The sequence below is a fragment of the Phoca vitulina genome, unplaced genomic scaffold, assembly GCF_004348235.1.
Source record: "Phoca vitulina isolate PV1807 unplaced genomic scaffold, GSC_HSeal_1.0 scaffold24, whole genome shotgun sequence".
NCBI lineage: Eukaryota > Metazoa > Chordata > Mammalia > Carnivora > Phocidae > Phoca > Phoca vitulina.
Window position 1 is genome coordinate 9,471,059 of NW_022589727.1, and position 20,448 is coordinate 9,491,506.

General features: G+C 35.9%; 1 protein-coding gene across 10 annotated transcripts in view; it reads left to right on the forward strand.

Moving 5' to 3' along the window:
- The window catches only part of NOL4 (nucleolar protein 4), a 410,686-nt gene that overhangs the window by 192,238 nt on the left and 198,000 nt on the right, over positions 1-20,448 (forward strand). For all 10 annotated transcript variants that reach the window (XM_032421281.1, XM_032421282.1, XM_032421283.1 and 7 more), the window contains one exon: positions 12,723-13,006. In XM_032421281.1, coding sequence (XP_032277172.1) covers positions 12,723-13,006 — 284 coding nt within the window. The remainder of the gene's footprint in view (positions 1-12,722; positions 13,007-20,448) is intronic.

Below are 20,448 nucleotides of genomic sequence, written 5' to 3' on the forward strand. Positions count from 1 at the left end.
GAAGAAGCATCCTGAGCTGGAGCCCCAAATCAGAGGGGGTGTGTGTAAAGTGGGGGTAGGGATACCCACCTATTTTCACTTTCTCCCATCCTGTCTTTGCCAGTGTCTCCCATCATTTGAACTAAGCCATAAGATAATAGGCAAAGAAATCTGGGAAATGGTTTGCAAAGAAATGGAGAATAGATCAAACCAGCAAATACCAAAGTGTTAGATGGAACGTGTATGGAAGCCTTTCATAATCCTATTTTAGGATTTGTTTGCTTTTTAGGTCTAAGAAGTTCTGAGTGGCTCAGATTTCTGGCCATCTCAGAATGTTGGGGATGAGATCTTCAGCTTCCTTTTTGAGTAGTCCTAGCTCACCTACTGCAGTAGGGAGAGGAACTTCTGGGGGAAGGAGTGCTTAGGAGAAAACATCATGGAGCATGCACTCTAATCTAATCATTAGCCTCTACATTACTCTAAAAATGTGGACATTAAATAGGTCTAGTATGACTGCAAGATTTCTCCCTCTACACATACTCCCAAAATACAATACACTTCTTCACCTGCTTGCTAATGGCTGAAAATACCAAGAGTAAAAGCCTTTCATTCCACAGTTAGAAATAAGATGTTTAAATTACAAGTGCCTAGCTGAAGTAACATTTTTTTTCTGTGGGGAAATTTCAGTCCAAGGTCAATCAATCAATCAATCAGTCATTCTCTTCCTTAGTAAAATCACTTACATCTGAGCCAGTGTGCACACAAATGGCTAGAAGATTGGTCGTTAAGATGGGAAAGAGAACGTGAGGGACCCAGAGGACAGACTTTGAAGGTTTTGACAATTTTTCCTCTTTACCTACTATATGAGCAAAACCAACAGTGATTTCAGCACATGTGAGCATATAGGTGATATGTAGCTCTGCTTTATGGGCTGAGTGAAGATTCTTGACTTTGCAAACATACACTTGACCTTGGGAAAAATCTTTCCCAAGAGTTTGCCAATCAAGATAATTAAGGTATTCTTCTTGCCTGAAATAATGCTTTTAGTTCTTTAGTTACACATTTATATTCGCTCTATGGGAAAAAATCCTATTCTTTCATGAGTCTTTTAAATGTGGGGCCACACTGGCAATAAGTGCTCTTGTTTATTAGTTTGGGTTAAGAAAGAATATTTGGCCTGCTGGCATCTTTTTCTGAAAATTTCCTAAAGATTTACTAAATGGGATTAGAATATCCTCAGATTCAGTCTTCCTAAACTCAGATTTCATGGCTTTCAGTTGTGTTTAGTTCTCTTGGTATCAAGAGTTGCTTCCTGCAATCACATATTCAACCAGTTAGTTATTGGATATCATCTACATTAATTTCTCACATGTGGCCCCAAAACTCTTCTTTGAGAAATACTTCTAGATTACCTGCCCCTTAAGATGAATTAAACCAAGATTTCTGGGTTTTGTTGGGGTAGAGGTTTTTAGCGTTCAAGTGGATCTGCATTTTTAACAGTTTCCCTAGAAAATTCTGAAGAAATTAAAGTTTGAGAACCACTGATACACACTTACCATATGAAATATGCTTGAATAATTTTGAGTGGTGTTATCTTATCCCAAGACACCATAGAAAATCAGTTATATTTGTTGCTATATTCATTTCATATTGCTGTGTAACAAATTACCACTTAGCAGCTCAAAACAACACCCATATCTCACAGTTCAATAGGTCAGAAATCTAGACAGCCTCATGTGATTATAGAACTGAGGTCCCTGTTTCCTTACTGGCTGTTGGTAGAAGTCTCTGTCAGCTCTTTACAACTGCCTGCATTCCTCCTTATGTGACCTCCTCCATCATCAAGCCATCAATGGCAAACTGAAAAAACCTTTATGCTTTGAGTGTCCCTGACTTCTGCCACTAACCAGAGAAAGCTCTGTGCTATTAAATGATCATGTGACTAGATCAGGCCCACCCAGCTAAACTCCCTAATTAAGATCCACTGTGCCACATGACATTCCATAATCACAGGAGTGATATCTCACCATGTTTACGGGTTTTGGGAACCAGGATATAGAATCTCGAGGGGAAAGGCACTTTTTAGATTCTTCCTACCACAGCATCCACTGTAGTAGTGCTTTCAATAAGTAGTTGAAAAACATATAAAAGGATATAAAAAGATTCGCAGTCCATTTTTTTAAGCAAACATTAAATAGATATGTGATTATCACCTCTTATGATTATCCAGTTCAACAAATAGAGTATTTACTATGTGGCGATCATAAATTGGTAAAAGAATAAGAACTGGAACTTTCCCTTCAATAGCTTACATTTCATAATTAAATTCCTCTAGAGGTAGAGAAACATCTTTGATATTTTGATAATTTTGTCAAAAAGATTTCCCATATATTGTACAAAAATATCGATTCTGTGTAACTTCTAATCTTTGATCTTCTGACAGTTAACATCTTTAAATTTGATTCAACTGTATTTCTCCTCATAATCTCTGACAATGTTCTTTTCAGGTTTGGAGTCCTCTAGTTCTTTGACTATATTTTATTATGATTTCAAGTCCTTTCAAGGTATAAATTATATTTTTATTAAGACATAATCAAGTCACTTAACATTTCTGTTCCTCAGTTTTGTCAAAAGTAAAACAAATATTATGCATTAGTTAAGGTTGCTTTTTTCAAGTTAAAAATTACCTTTGGCTGGGGCACCTGGGTGGCTCAGTCGGTTAAGCGTCTGCCTTCGGCTCAGGTCATGATCCCAGGGTCCTGGGATCGAGCCCCACATCGGGCTCCCTGCTTAGCGGGGAGCCTGCCTCTCCCTCTCTCTCTGCCTGCCACTCTGCCTACTTGTGTTCTCTCTCTCTGTCAAATAAATAAATAAAATCTTTAAAAAATAAAAAAAAAATTACCTTTGGCTAAATTAAGTGAAAACAATACAAAGAATGGGAATCTAATGGAGAGGTACTGGAGTTTCTGACAAAATTCATAGAAGAGTTGGTCACCCACTAATCTGAAAAAGTTAAGAACAAAAGACAGCCCCAGTTTTAGAAAAGTCCTGGTACCTCCAGTGATAGTAATTTTTGTACTTTTTTCCTAGAGGTTAAGATAAAAAGACCTAGTTCCAATGACTCCCTTTTTCTGTCTCACAGCTCCAAATTTTTCTCATTTCCTAACATGATATGCCATCTGGAAAATACTCTAGGAAGGGATCCAATGCACTAGGTTTACAACTCAATGGGTGCTTAGTACCTACCATCATTTGGCTGCTAAAACACATACACACACACCATACCATTGTGTATCACATATCACATAACTTTTTCATATAGTCAAAGATAATCCTACTAAATAGTTACCACCTATTTCACATAAACCTCAACCAACCTCATTCTTCCCCAAATGGAAAGAAATCTAAGTCATGTCCAGCTATTGCATTCAGAGATGCTATTGAGGAGCCCCAATTTCTGAGGCCAGATCACCAAATGATGTTCATTTCTTCTTTAGTTCTGTAACAATTGAAATTATGTGATTAATGGACTGATTAGTATATTTATCTACTACCACCACACCATATATACAACAGTGGAAATAAAACCTAAAGAAATGAGAAATGTGTTTTAATCTTCAGACACTTGACAGCAAACAAAGAAATCCAGATGAGTATTACACTCCTTTCTGCATCTAGTTCCAAAGCCATAGACAGTATGACTAACAAGCTCCACTATTCATTCCACATTTTCTTCTCTTTAGCTAACGATTAAACAACTTAGAGTATTTTCCAGATGGTATATCATGTTAGGGAATGAGATTTTATCTCTGCCTATAAGGATTGCCTTGACCAATATTTTCCTTTTGGCAGAGTGAAATGAGAAATGCTTCAGGTGCTCTTATGGGCCTATGTCCCAATCCATTCTGTTTTTTGGACATCTTTCATTCCCTTAGTAGTCAGGATCAGTGATCACAGCCAACACACAGCTCTTCTTTTTATCTATTCCCATAGTGGCCTGCATGGTGTGAAATGGGCAGTTGTCCATTTTTATGGAAATGTCCTTACAGGCCAATGGAACCCATAGCTGCAGAGAATTATGAGAAGTGTCACTGCCATCTCAGAAAAGCCTTGTTTTCCAGACTGATATTGTGGCTATGAGGGAGGCAGCCCCAAGAATCAGTAGCTGGTTTAGAGCATATATCACATCCTGAAAAGCAGCCCCTCAGGCTCAGATTGTATCTTTCAGTGGCATCATGGCTGAGTTTTTAATAGTTTATTCCATTATTTTAGAAGGTCCATAGTTTGTCAATAATGGAGTAGAGAATAAGAGTAATAGCTCCATGGGAAATCCTCCAATTATTTCATTTATTTTAGTATGATGTGATTTCCTTGATTAAAATTAATGTGTGGGGGAAAAGGCTAGTATATGAAACATTCTGAGGGTTCTTATGCGGTGGTGGTGAAGGAAGAATGGGTGAGTAAAATGCAGGACCAAGTCAAAAATAAGTGTCCATTCTGCTGAGGACAAGTAACTATCCTCTCTAATTAGAGGTGTCTAATATAATTGTTCTGCCCTGGCCTATTATGAAAGATCTATCAATATCATCCTTCCTTCAACTTCTATTAAAAAGTCCTCCAGACTTTCCCTTTTCAAGTCTCTACACCATTTGGCTACTGCCAAAGAAATATCACAAAAAATAAGCTCTGACTATCTTTGTTCTAAAGAGAATATACAACCAGACCTACTGTTCAAGGTTCACTAAATGGATTTCATTGTCCATTTGGGCCTATCCATGAAAGCAACTGTACCATCATAGAGTTTCACAGAATTGTGGAAACCTGGCTGACATTTTTTTATACTCAATTTTTCACAAAGAATTTCATTTAAGACAGTGTCTAGACAGAGATTAAAGAAGGAACTCTTGTATGGCAGGTCGTGCTCATACACCACTGGGGCATGAATAGACTCCTTTCTATATATTGTACTTATGCTCAATGAAAGAGGGCTCCTAAGCGTGCATGAATTTGACATTCAGTGAACCAGGTGGTGCTCAGTTCATGATGGCCAGCTGGATAAAGAGTCAGGAGCTGTTATCAAAAAGTAAAGTTACCAAAGGAAGAATACAGGGTCTGCCACTAAATCTTGTTTTTTACTGACAGAATTTCTCTGGTTGGAGATTAGCCCAAGCTCTCTGCCCAATCCTGAACTGCTACAGATGCCTAGAGTACCATCTGATCTATTTTGCTTTCACAAATGTCAAGTGGAGGGGTGCCTGGGTGGCTCAGTCGTTAAGCATCTGCCTTCGGCTCAGGTCATGATCCCGGGGTCCTGGGATCGAGCCCCACATGGGGCTCTCTGCTCCGTGGGAAGCCTGCTTCTCCCTCTCCCACTCCCCCTGCTTGTGTTCCCTCTCTCGTTGTGTCTCTCTGTCAAATAAAATCTTAAAAAAAAAAATGTCAAGTGGAAAAGCCACTTTCATTGCAATCAAAACCAAATGAAACCTACTCAGTGATGTGCCTTCTTCTTAGTGATAAAGAGGTCAAGTTTCAAGAATTTATCCTTCACTTTGGAGGGGAAAATCTGAAGCCCTCTCTACTTTCTTACCCTCAGTATTGGTATTATCATTTTAAAATCAATGCCCTTTAACTTTTTTTATATATACCTAGATATACACACATATATATTTATTTATATTAGTAAACTCCTTAATGAGAATGTTTGACTTCAAAATATAGCATCATTCTTTTGTACATGTTTAAGATAGTATTACTAAATAGTACATAATCTGGATTATAGTTTGCAAATACAAACAAAAATAGAAGATTACTTTTGTTGATTACTTATCTTTTCAAAGATTTTTGTGGTGTTAAGGACTTGGAAGTGCAAGACTTTTGTAATCAGCAATTAAAATTTTTGCATATAAGTAAACAAAATATAGAACACAGAACAGTGCTGTTTACTTAATAACAGTATTCTAGAAGATGAGTAAAATAGAAATCAAAGAATGGAAAAGTCATCAGAAGGATTTGAAGAAAGGAAATAAGAAAAATGAGGAAGAAATTTCTAGGTGGCAACTGCAAATGGACTAAGGCAGGAATGTGTCAGGGTCTTGGACTGGGGGAGGAATGGGACTGCCCAGCAAAGGATCTATCTATCTATCTATCATCTATCTATCTATCTATATCTATCTATCTATCAATCATATATCTATCTGTCTATATCTATCTATCTATCATCTATCTATCCATCATCTTCATTTCAAGTTTTTATTTAAATTCTAGTTAGTTAACATATAGTGTAATATTGGTTTCAGGAGTAGAATTTAGTGATTCGTCACTTACATATAACACCCAGTGCTTATCACAAGTGCCTTCCTTCATATCCATGACCCCTTTTGCCCATCCACTGCCCACCTCCCCTCCAGCAACCCTCAGTTTGTTCTCTGTAGTTAATAGTCTCTTACGGGGCACCTGGGTGGCTCAGTCGTTAAGCGTCTGCCTTCGGCTCAGGTCATGATCCCAGGATCCTGGGATTGGGCCCCACATCAGGCTCCCTGCTCAGTGGGAAGTCTGCTTCTCCCTCTCCCACTCCCCCTGCTTGTGTTCCCTCTCTCGCTATGTCTCTCTCTGTCAAATAAATAAAAAAATGAAAAAATAAATTAGTCTCTTACAGTTTGCCTCCTCCTCTCTTTTTTTTCTTCCTTCCCCTATGTCATCTGTTTTATTTCTTAAATTCCACATATGAGCATATACTATTTGTCCTTCTCTGACCAACTTATTTTGCTTAGCATAATACACTCTAGCTCCATCCATCCTGCAACTCTAGTCTCATTGCAAATGGCAAGATTTCATTCTTTTTGATGTCTGAGTAATATTTCACTGCATGTATATGTGTGTATATATATATATATATATATACATATACATATATAGGTAGGTCAGGTGCTTTGGGAGATTTCAAATATATATATGTGTATATATATATATACCACTTCTTCTTTATGCATTCATTAGTTGATGGACATTTGGGCTCTTTCCATAATTTGGCTATTGCTGATAATGCTGCTATAAACATTGGGTATATGTGCCCCTATGAATCAGTATTTTTGTATCGTTTGGGTAAATACCCAGTAGTGCAATTGCTGGATCATAGGATAGTTCTATTTTTAACTTTTTGAGGAATCTCCATACTGTTTTCCAGAGTGGCTGCACCAGCTTGCATTCCCACCAACAGTGTAAGAAGGTTCCCCTTTCTCCGCATCCTCACCAACACCTGTTGTTTCCTGTGTTGTTAATTTTAGCCATTCTGACAGGTGTGAGATGGTATCTCATCATAGTTTTGATTTGTATTTCCCTGATGATGAATGATGTTGAGCATCTTTTCATGTGTCTGTTAGCCATTTGTATACTTGTTTGGAAAAATGTCTCTTCATGTCTTCTGCCCATTTCTTAACTGGATTATTTGTTTTTTGGGCGTTGAGTTTGATAAGTTCCTTATAGATTTTACTCTTTATCAGGTATGTCATTTGCAAATATCTTCTCCCATCTGTAGGTTGCCTCTTAGTTTTATTGACTGTTTCCTTCACTGTGCAGAAGCTTTTTATCTTGATGAAGTCCCAGTAGTTCATTTTTGCTTTTGTTTCCCTTGCCTCCAGAGACGTGTCTAGTAAGAAGTTGCTATGGATGATGTCAAAGAGGTTGCTGCTTGTGTTCTCACAAAGGATTTACTTAGACTGGATTGCCTGCTTCATGTTGCAGAGTAGAGGGAGCTATGGTGTAAGATGTAGAGTATGGACATATAATCTCACTCATATGTGGAACTTAAGAAACAAAATAGTTGAACATAGGGGGATAAAAGAGAGAGGAAAACCATAAACATACTCTTAACTATAGAGAACAAACTGATGGTTGTTGGAGGGGAAGTGGGTGGGGGAAGGGATGGGTTAAATGGGTGATGGGTATTAAGGAGGGCACTTACCATGATCACTGGGTATTGTATGTTAAGTGATGAATCCCTAAATCCTACACCTGAACCTAATATTACACTGTATGTTAACTAACTAGAATTTAAATAAAAACTTGAAAGGAGAGAAAAAGATGTAGGGTATAGTCTAGCAATGGATATACTTCCATTTTTTTATAGGGGACCCTAGGCTGGGAGAAGACTTAGAGCAGAGGTCAAGAGTGACAAAGTGATGAAGGAGACTGGGCCCTAAATTCCATTTTGCAAATAGATTTTGAAGGATTTAAAAAAAAAATTCTACTTTTTTTGGGTGTTAAGGTACCAATCTTTTGACACAGCATTATTTACATCTATATTTTGGATCTAAAAGTTAGCTTTATGGTGAGATATTAAAGGGAGGTTTTCTAAGGAGGCACCAAAGGACTAGAGGTGGAGGACTGTGGTGCATTTGGGGGAAAACCATAAAAAGCTTTTTGGACCCTATAAGCATCTGACCTGGATTTTTGGACTAAATTTCCAAGTACTAATCTTAAAATGAGGATTATATATATATTTTCCTATTCATTTTTCCCAAGGCACTTGGCCTAAAGGCCATAATGAAGAACTACTGAAAGTAGCTGAATGAGAATGTAGGTCAGGTGCTTTGGGAGATTTCAAATATATATACATCACATTATGTTTATATATAGAGAGAACACATATATGTATATTTATATACTTAAATACACATCATACTTGCTGTTATGGGTTAATTATCCTTATATAGAGAGAGCTAACCATTGAATCTTGTAACGACATTAGACATAATTTAAACAAATAGTATTTCTAGGGTCTGTGCTAATTGGTGGAGGGAATGGGGAGTAGGAAAGGAGAAAGAAGAAAATGAATAGCTGGTCGCTATGGTTAGTGTTACTGCACCTTACATGCAAGAGCCGCAGCTGAGCTCACTTGGCTGGTCCTCTGCACAGCCCTAAATCCATCCCAGCAAAACCAACCTCAGAGCAATGCAACCCAAACATCCAATGGCCCTCCTGATGTCACTGGATGCCACACTACCTGTCATCATATTCCACATTCTCGTCTGTTGCTAGGTACCCTGGACATTCTTAATTTCCAAAGCTCTAGGTACCGATTTCTCCTTGGTCCTCAAACACAGAGTTTTTAGTTCCAATGCCATGGTACCCAGGCTGACACTTGAGAGAAGCACCAGCGTTCTGGGCCTGTGAACCTAAAGGCCATAACTACAGATCTCAACACTGTACCTTTTGTGTAGCAGCTTGGTACCCACACGCCAGCAGCCACTTAGGATGGAGCAAATTATCTTGGGTAAGGAAGCAGATTTCCCCTTTAATGCAATAAACTGATATGAGTTGGTTATGATAAATAGGAGTCTGAGATGTGTGGTTTCAAATGCTGAAAAAGTATCCTTAAGGAAGAGAAAATAAAAATCGTTAACATGGTTACAAGAAACCAGACAATAAAAAATGGTTAATTTAGCTTCAGTTTAATGTCTGCTCACTCTTTATATTGAATTTTTCTAATATAGATATCAAAAACTTTGTTTTAAATTTTGATTTATAAGATAGTGGCATGTGACATTACTGGTTCTTTTACTATTTAAATGATAAAATGTGTGAATATATATTTTATACAAATAAGTAAATCATTCATTTATTCTTCATAAAACATACTGATTTACTCATGAATGAAATATGGAAAGCTGTGGAATTTAGTTACCTTGGTAACATCTGGAGTGAACTACTCTGTCTAAAAATATTTTCTCTTTTATTGTTTATACTTTATACCAAAATTATAAATATATGACTTTTATTAAAGATTCTCCTGATAGGTAATAATGTTTATTTTATTTAAAATGTGAATAAATGGTACACTAGTTACTAAATATGTATGACGATTTCAGACTAAAGATACAGATATACTATTTTAATTTTTAACTATAAAAGATATTGGATTTGTTTTATGCTAGTATAGATTTGGTTTTATTTTATTTTACTTTTTAAAAAAATTATTTATTTACTTATTTAAGAGAGAGATAGAGCGAGCAAGAGAACACAAATGGGGGAGGAGCAGAGGGAGAGGGAGAAGTAGGCTCCCTGTCAGGGAGCCTGACAGAGAAATCGGGCTCGATCCTAGGACCCTGAGATCATGACCTGAGCCAAAGGTAGATGCTTAACTGACTGAACCACTCAGTAAAATGTAATATACCTTTAGGGTTATTCATTCTTTTAACATATTGATAAAATTTTCTTACATAAAATATTTAGCATTTTTTAAAAATTCTAGTACACAAATGTTAAATCACACTTTTCTTCATGAATTTAATAATTGGACTGGAATGTATCCATTATGCTTTTCTTTGGACTTTTGTGGAAAGAAATAAATAATCAGAAATGACCTTGCATACTTTAGCTTTGGATTTGACTTCACATAAAAGACATGCACAATTTTCTGAATTACTTATGTAAATTATTCCCCTAATTCTTTATTTCAAAAACCTTATATATTTCATAATTAAAAGAATGTTTTTGATTTCTCAATAGCTATGGAAAGTGCTATGTCATATTATTTATGACTGAGTTTCCCTAAATTCTCTTATGTTTGCTTTCTTTCCACATGAAGTCTTCTGTTGAATGGGATGTAAAAGGAGTAATTTATTAGTAGAATCTTGCCATTTGAATATGTTTTAACTTTTTCACAAAATAGTTTTAAAATTTAAGTTTTTAAAATATTATTTTGCTGAAAATTGAGCTTAATGCCCTTTGTTTTTATTTTCCACTGGAGCTGGAGATCTGGGCTTCCTCCTGGACCCTTGTCTGTCCTACTCTCAGTCTTTACCTGTTCTTTTCTTATGATTATTCTAGTCCCTGCTTGTTCTACACTATTGTTGCTTTAGTTTGGGCTTTCAACAATGCTGATTCAGATGGCTTCTAGAACTCTTAACGGTTTTCCATTTTGTCACCATCATCCCAAACTCCTCATAAGAGTCAGAGTAATCTCCTTAAAAGATTTTTTTTTTTATATCACCTCCAACAATAAAATTGCTCCTATTTGCTCCCAAGGTCCAAGCCAAGCTCTTGATTATACAAAGCACATCCTCTGCCTCCGTATCTAGGTTTCCCTTTCTGACTGTTTTGTTTGCACTCAACACCCCAACCTTATTTCTCATCTGCCCTGCACATTCCCTCCTCGAAGATATTGCACCTACTGATCTCTAGGTTGCAAACGCTGTCCCCCAACTTCTTCACCTGGTTAAGGCTTACTCATCTTTTGGAATTCAGCTCATATGCCACCTTCTTTAGGAAAACTTCTGTGGTGTCCTTACCCCCTTGTTTTGAATCAAAGCCTTTTTCCTCTGCATTTTAGTTGCATGTTTTTGTTTTTTTTTCATGTCTTTTAATTATTTGTGAACTCATTGAAGGCAGAGTCTCTGTTGGCCAAATTATTTAAGCCCCTTCTGGCCAAGTGTAGGTATTCAATAAATGTTGGATAAATGAATGAACAGGTGAATGATACCACTCCTTCAGAATTTAAATATTATTTTCATGAATTTAATTGATTAGAAGGCATTAAATATTTCATTGCATCCTACAAAAATAAAGCAAACTTGAGAATGTTCAGAAATTAAAATATTACTCTTGTGCACTCATATTTATATGGCTTCATCAATAACCCTTAACTAAAGGAAACAATTGAACACCTTCGTCCTTCATAATCCTTTAAAATTAATATAAAAATGAAATTAAGAGAAATAGAATTTTATTGTTTCATGTAAATTTTGTTTCTTACTCTAATTGTTATTGGTGTGTATTTCTAAACAAGCTTATCATTTATTTTAAAGCCAGAAAATTTTGACTAATTTTGTTTCTTCTCTTCCCTGTTTTGCTTTTTATTTATTTATTTTATGTTTTTATTCCTACAGTTATTTTATTTTTGTTATTAGAAAATTATATATGTTGTAAATAATAAAGAATATTTAAAAATCTAGTGCCATTCCAGTTAAGAAGAAATTAATATTAACATTTTAGCCTACATATTTTCACTCTTCTCCCTCTATATGGGTATGTGTTTTCTTTTTAGAAAATTGGGATCATTTGACCATTTTTGTAGCTAGCTTTTTCCATTTAACACTTCACACTTCCCATTAATATTAATGGAAAAATATTCCACATTTCTCATATTCTAATCATTCCAACATGTACTGAGCCAATTTTTTATTTTTGGTAATTTCTGTCATTTCTGGATGTTTGCTATTATAAACAACACTGATATAAAGGCCTTTTTACCTACACGGAAATGCACACAATGAAGTCCCAGAAGTGTAATGACTGGAGCGAAGGTTATGAGCACTTTTAATGTTTTAGATGCATATTAAACACTCATAAAGCTTGAACCAACATACACCCCACTAGCAGGATAAACAATGCTTTTATCAGAGAATTTTCATCAAATCTGGATATTCTCACTAGAAAAACAAACTCTCTGCAAATTAATTAACAAGTTTTCTTTGTTTGAATTTGCTTTTCTTTGAGAACGCATTTGAGATTGAACTGTTTTCCCTCTTTTATCTTCTTCTTATCATTTTACTTCATTTCTTGTGCCTAAAGGTGCCTACTAGATTACAAATAACAACTGCTTCACAAGTTTATTTGTAGGGATAAATTACACAGGAGATGTAAAATTACCACAATGCCAAGCACATAATAGAAGCTCAGTAAATGTTAGTTGAAGTAGAAACTGAATGGCACATTAATTAAAATCACACTATTCTTTCCAACAGATGATTCTGCTGCGGAGAGCTTTAACGGCAATGAGACTCTGGGGCATAGTTCAGTTGCTTCAGGGGGAACACACAACAGGGAGATGGGCGACTCCAATGGTGATGGCAAAACTGGGCTGGGGCAGGAGGAGCAGCCTCTGAACCTGAGTGACAGTCCCCTCTCAGCACAGCTGACTTCGGAATACACAATAGATGACCACAGCAGTAATGGAAAAAACAAATATAAGAATCTCCTAATTTCTGACCTCAAGATGGAACGAGAGGCAAGAGAAAATGGAAGCAAGGTAAGGTCACGTTACAATTTTCAGCGTTTCTAAGTTCGTCATGAAGGTCATAAAGAAATACATATTTATACGAGAGATGAAGATTGTTTTTGCTAAAACCATTTTAAACAAATCTCAGTAATACATTGCCAAGAGATTTATAACCATAGATATCCTGTGTCCATATAAGCAATAATTTTCAGGAATAACTGAGCAAAATGGATAGTGTTTCAGACAAGGCTGTTGGTATGTGGGGTTTTTTAAATTTAAATTCAATTAGCCAACTATAGTACATCATTAGTTTCAGATGTAGAGTTCAGTAATTCATCAGTTGCATGTAACACCCAGTGCTCACCACATCACATGCCCTTCACGTTTGTGTGTTTTTATACATGAAATCACTTGATATAATGTTTCTCCTTCATATAATTCTCCTTCATATAATTTTCTTATGGGTCTGTCTCTGGGAGTTTGTTGAGCTCAGATGTGAAAGTTTAGCTTTCAGAACACAATTATGGACTCTAAAAAGATCACTATCTAGTTTCTACTAGACTGGATCGGTGTACGCCGTAATAAAGTTTCAATTAGACCCTCAAGTTTGCTTTAGAGACCCAGGGACTTTGGTCAATAATTTACTCCCCATACGTGGGAGAAATGTGTCAGTGTTCTAGATGAAGCTTGCAGATTAAATAACTGCTGGAACAAGTAATTTATCACAAACTGTATCCTACAAAAGACAGAAACATGTTTCAGACATATCTAAATTTCTAGATTCTTTATATTAGAATAAATTACAATCCTCCCCATTCCCAATTTATTTATTTATTTTTTTAATTTTTATTTTTTGGTCCTTCTGTTTTGATTTCTATCTCTTCACACCCATTTTCAGAAATACTGCCAATTCTTTTTTTGTTTGTTTTTATTTAAATTCTAATTAACATACAGTGTAATATAGTTTCAGGTGTACAATGTAGTGATTCAACACTTCCATGCAACACCTGGTGCTCATCACAAGTGCACTCCTTAATCCCCATCACCTATTTAATCCATTCCCCACCCACCTCCCTTCTGGTAACCATCAGTTTGTCCCATTTGATTTCTTAAAAAAAAATAATAATAACTTCACATTTCTATCAGTTTGAAATAATGCATGCTGGTGATTTTTGTTCTGTAGTTTTTGAATGTATACTTTGGAACACAGAAAGATTTTTATGGAATATACATTTTGGCTCCTTCCGCCCACCCCTCCTCCACTTCTAAATTAGAATTGAAGAACTGATCTTTTGACATAGATCTTAAAGCAAAATGTCTTAATTTGAATTAATTTCTGAATTTGCTGAGGCACCGTACCTCTAAATTGGCTCTGTTTAAATCCTCTTGCTTGTCTGAGGGTATGTTGTTTTATACTCTTTTAAGCAAGTCACTGACATCATCAGACACTTAAGCATTTCTGCCTGAGGGAGGCTGCTACAACTTTTGCTGGGGTAAATGCGCAAATATTCTCTCCAGTGGTTTAAAGCCAAATCACACAAGCACAAATGAGTTTGTATCACTAACATGATTTGAATCAAGGTTGCGTTTTACAGAACAAAATAACCTTTAAGTGCTCTGGCCATCTACATTGTCTGTCTGGTCTTTATAAACATCCTTTTTATGCCATGTATCTGTTGAGTATTTTTCTCAAATTATTCAGTGGTTTGCTCTTCTCTTCTATATCCCTGTATTCATTATAATGATAGGAACTATGCTCATTTGAAACACACTGTTGCACATTTTAAACAAAGTGAAGTTACTTTTCCACTCTCTAAGACGAAGTTGTAAAAAGCACAGATTGAATTTGGGCTATATGTGAAGAGTAAGATGAGAAATGGACCTGGGGAGGAGACATACCTGAGGAACCAAATATTTAATGGTTTGGTAAAGGAAGGACAGCTGTATGTGAAAGTAGCCAGAGATACAGAAGAAAAATCAGAAGGGTATAGTGTATGGAAGCTAAGTGTAGTCTACCTTTCAAGAGAGTGGTCTGCTCTGATGGACAATGCTGATATACCAAGTAAGACAAAAATAGAAAATAGTTAAGTCTGTGAGAATAGTTTTAGAACACTTTGGGAGCAGAATCCAGAGTGATTCTTTATTCATTCCTTCAAGGATAACAGAATAAAAGAATATATTAAATATCTGCCATACTTGCACTAATGAAGTAGCAGAGACAACTCAGAGAGGAGTCTTTATTCATAAGACCTTTGATAAATTGTTTTGGTAAAAAGGGGTACATATACATAGAAAAGTTTCTTAGTAAGAGTATAGGCAAATATCCATTTCTGTGTTAAAACCCTGGGAGTTCAAAGTAAGAAAATACTATTTCTATTGAAGTAATAAAGAGGGCTTCCTAGAGGAAGTGAGTCTTGAACTTTGAAGGAAATATAAGATTACCATTTTTTCAGAAGGGCTCTCCTGTTGGATTGTGAAGGGCCTGGAATGCACAGGGAAGATGAGTTGGTCTCATAGGTGAGGGAACCATTGTCTATTTGGAGCTAGGTAGGACTTTATAACACGATGTTTGAGGAAGAACCCAATATCATTATGCAAGATAGACTATTTGCCACCAATTAATTTATTCACTGAATATTTACTGAAGGACTCCTACATGCAAGACACTGTTGTAGAAAGCAAAAACATGGAAATGAGCAAACTAGGGGCTCAGCCCCTCAAAAGTTTAAAGCCTAGCAGGAAAGAAAGGCAAATCCATGATTATAATCTGATTCCATAAGTAATATGATGGGCAAATGGCAAGGTGAAATGAGAAAAGAAAGGTGGGGCACCCATGGGACTATAATGATTTTTTAGGAAGATTTTATAGAGAGATGAATGCCAGCATGAATGTGAAGTGTAAGTAGAAATTATTCAGATGGAGAGGATTATTTATGGTAGAGCATGTGTAGAGGCATGGAGCCACGAGAGAGCATACTTGGCATGGAGATTTGCAAGGAGCTTAGCATGGCCACAGCAGAGAATATGGTGGAGAAATGGAGTACAGAGAGGTTCCATCAGCAAAGTCTTCATGGGCCAGTTCAAGGATTTAGGATTGTATCCCATAGCCAAGTTGAGCGTGATAAAGTTGTGGTCAGCTTGCAATTTTAGAAAGATTATCCTGGCTACATCAGATCAGATAAATAGGATAGGGACTAGGAAATAAAAAAGACAGAAAACTGGTTAGAGAGCTATTATGGCATTCCAGGAAGAAAATAATGCAGGAATACAAAATAAAATGAACATATTACTTTTGCTCTTTTGATATTGTATTTGTGGGATACATAGCTCGAGAGATTTTATATTGCCGAACTCCTAGGAATGTTTTTCACATACACTACAGTATGAAAAACCTCTTTATACATCCCATTAGGATGTAAATTCTGTGAGTATGGGAATGATATCTACCTTGCTTACTAAGGTATGTCTAGCACCTGGCTTAATATCTGGTACATAGTAGGTTCTCAAATATTTTGAAGAAACAAAGTTTTATCAAATATGGGAAGTGAAGCAGAGAACATTCATGAATAACTCTGGCCTTATTGGCTTGATTGACTAGGTGGATGGTGACACCATTTTCCAAGATTCAGAATGAGAAACATTTGAAGAAGTGCTTTTTTGATACATAAGGTTAACTGTGCCTATGGAGTATCCACAGGATATGTTTAATAGGCATCAGGGATATATGTTTCAGCTCAGAAGAAATGTCCAGATTGGAGAAAGAAACATGTGAAAGGTTTAGAAGTGCAGCCTAAAGCTCTTGTGGTTGATAGGATCACCTCAGAAGAGCATAGACTGAGGAGACAAGAGTCAAAATATATCATCCTACAGAAGAATATCAGCCCATCAAGAACAGGTGGCATAAAAGGAGTTTGTGGAGGGGAAAAAAAAAAAAAAAGGAAGAAGAAAATGAAGGCAACCAGAGAAGGAGATGTTTTAGAAGCCAAAGTGTGGGGCATTTCGAAACTGATGTGTAGTTAAATGGAGTAATCCTTAGGTGAAGTGACATAGGTCTAAACCCAGGCGATGGTTAGGAGAGTTAATGCTAAGTAAGAGTTGGAGTTAGAACACATGGCAGAAGAAGGGGCAGAATTAGTGGGGAAGTGGATTGGACACAGTTATAGAGGCTGGATAGGGAAGCTGAATCATCTTAATTGTGAAGAAGACTGTGTCTGGAATTTTGTTTTAGGGATTCTTCTTGCAATGTGAATTTGTATGCAGAGAGCTCTGGGGTTCTTGGCTTTGGATCAATACTTGCTGTACCTGAGGCTACCAGGTGAACTTCATACGAAAGGTTTAGCACTCATCTTTCACTTAGCACTACCTCTTGTAGTCCTTAGAAATGTTCCAACACTTATGTACAAATTTATAGAGTGACACTACCAATTTCTTCTTCCAGTATTGTTCAGGGTAGCCTCTGTCATAACTTGGAGAAATATAAAAGCTTAATTATATAGTATATTTGAAAAACTTAGATTTCTGTGAGTTTGATATTGACCTATTTCAAAATTTTATTGTGAATAATATCAAACAAAAATGATTATAAAGCATTTAAATCTGAACAGTGAATAGAAATGCTTAAAAAGAATAGCTGAGTTGGACTATGCCATTTACCGATTGCTTGTTATTATGCAGATTCACTCACTAGACCAGTGAATCATATTAATCAATCTGAAGAATAAATATATTGCACTGAAAGAGCTTAGGTGATATTTATTTTCTGCTTGAAGATGGCCACATTTTTAGAGGACAACTAGTAACATTAGGAATCAGAAGAAAGTAGAAATATTGATTAAAAGCTTAGAAAATGAGACTCCTGAGTAAGTGTAAAGGAACAAGTTATATAGGAAAAGAAAGGTTAAGAAGACACAAATTTGGATATAAATATGTTTCAAATTATTAAGTGAGAATAAAAACAAAACAAAATCTAATAGAGGGAATTATGTAACTTAAAAACACTCTCATTGATTTTTTTTTTCTTTTTGGTTTTCTCTTTTTCTTTTGGTATTTGTGACCTAGCTGCATTATACTTAAATATGGTAAAATATTCTGAATCAATCTCCCAAAAGAATAATGTTTCAAGTAATAACTGTGGTAGGAGGGTGATTATCGTTTGAGGGTTAATGTGTCACTGTGGTTACTGCATATTTGGTTTGGTTTTTGGCTCAGTTCCAAGACCCTTCAATCTTCACTTTATTAAAACAATATTTTTCTCTAAAGTGGTCCATGTGGCATTTTTTCAATGAATCTTTCCTTTAAATTCTTACCAAAATGGGTATTAACATTCAAATTAAAGTTTATAAAATACTTATCATAATTACCATTAATAATTACTATGTAATTTTATTTAGACATGATGAATGGGAGTAGCGCATTTTTCTAAATATCTTTGTAATATTTAGGTGTAAGGAGATTGCCTTTTAAAACATAAGAGCCACGGATTTACTTTTGGAACAATGTTATCTTGGTCTTTGTTGTGTGGATATTCTAGCTCATTATTGTTTTAACTTGATGATTTTCTTTTCCTTTTTTTTTTAAACATTTATTTATTTATTTATTTATTTATTTATTTATTTGAGAGAGAGAGAATGAGAGACAGAGAGCACGAGAGGGAAGAGGGTCAGAGGGAGAAGCAGACCCCCTCACTGAGCAGAGAGCCCGATGTGGGACTGGATTCTGGGACTCCAGGATCATGACCTGAGCCAAAGGCAGTCACTTAACCAACTGAGCCACCCAGGCTCCTAACTTGATGATTTTCAATATCTAGCTTCTTAGTGTTATATAAAGATTTGGACACAGATCTTCTTCAGGGTAGAAACAACAGTGTATATTCAACAAATATGCTTCATGTGCTAGGCACTGTCCGGGGTGCTAAAAAAAAAAAAAAAAGTTTATATCATTAAGAACTCACATTTGCCAGAAAGATAGACACAAAAGTAAATAAGTGTGTTATAATACAGAAATTAATTTATATGTAGGTGTGCCTTCTAGGCCTACTAACCATGTCCTGGAAAGTTCCCAAGTTAATTTTTAATGGTTAAGTAGGAGATAGCCACTTGGTGAAAGGAAGTAGGAAATTCGCAAAGAACACAGCATTAAACTAAGGCCTAGAACTGTTGAGGATGGAAGTGGTGAGAGATAAGTCTGGAGCGGTAGTTCAGGGTGTCAGGATAGGGTAGGCTGTGGATGCCCTTTTAAAGCTTGAACTTCACTCTGTCGTTGACAGGGAATTTCTTAGGATGGAGGATAGGAAAATAGCATGATCAGATTGTGTTTTGGGGTAGATCATTATGGCATCTTTGTTACAAGATGGCTTTAAGTGGCATAAAAAGGGAGGAAGCTATTAACAGGATGAGGTCTTGCCTTAGTGAGGTGGTGGTAGGAATGGAAAGGAAAGCAAAGAATTAAGAAATATTTAGATTGTTAAATGGGCAGAGTTGGGAGTTTGATTAGGTAAGTGATGGAGGGTGTGAAAGAAACTTAGAGCCAGGAGATAAAGGATATATTAGTTCTGATATTAGGATGTTATGTCAACTCTAACAATGATGAACACTTACTTGGGTATGCTTTCACATTCACAACTCAAACCAACTCCATGTGGTAAAGAGAGCAAGTGTAATTAGCAGCCGTATTTAAACATAAGTGCATAAAATCTAATGGATGCTAAGCTATTTAACTAATATTAATTATATACTTAGTTAAGTGATAGAGCCTGGTATTGAACACAGGTCTTCTGACTTCGCAGCCCATGTGCTTTTCACCATACCCACATACTGGTTGATGTTGTGTAGGACTAGTTATCTCTGTGGACCATATGGTGACTATGATGAACACGCTCTCCAGAGAGGCAGAGATTTAAAACAATTAGTGAATAGCTCCTTGATAAATGGCACATATTTGCAGTGGCATTTATTATGCATATATTTGTTTTGCCCTCCTATATGAATTATTTTACATAAAAATAATATACTAGTGCTTCTATTAGAAAACTAAGCATGTATCCATTGTTGCTTTTTGTGCATAAATGTAAATAAATGGGTAGTTGAGTTAAAGTGGGTCCTTGAAAAGCCCCAAGGTAAATTTTAGACTTCTATTTTGCTAACTACCAATTTAAGATGACATCTTCATATATTTTACATATATACATATATATTTACATATGTATTATATATAGATAGAGTGTGTGTATGTGTTTTATAAAATATAAAGTTATGTGGACTTCAGTTCTGCTCATTATTGGACATATTTTTTCCTTCTGTCCTTAGAAGATCTTTTTTTAATCAAAAGATATATAAGAAGGATATAGTATCCTATGACTTTTTTGTAGTGTCTATCATATTTGCAACCTAAATTTAAATGTGTATAATGCTTTAGCAAAAAAAAATATGTGCCTTATTCAGGGACCATTAAATTAACTACTCTGTAGAATAATA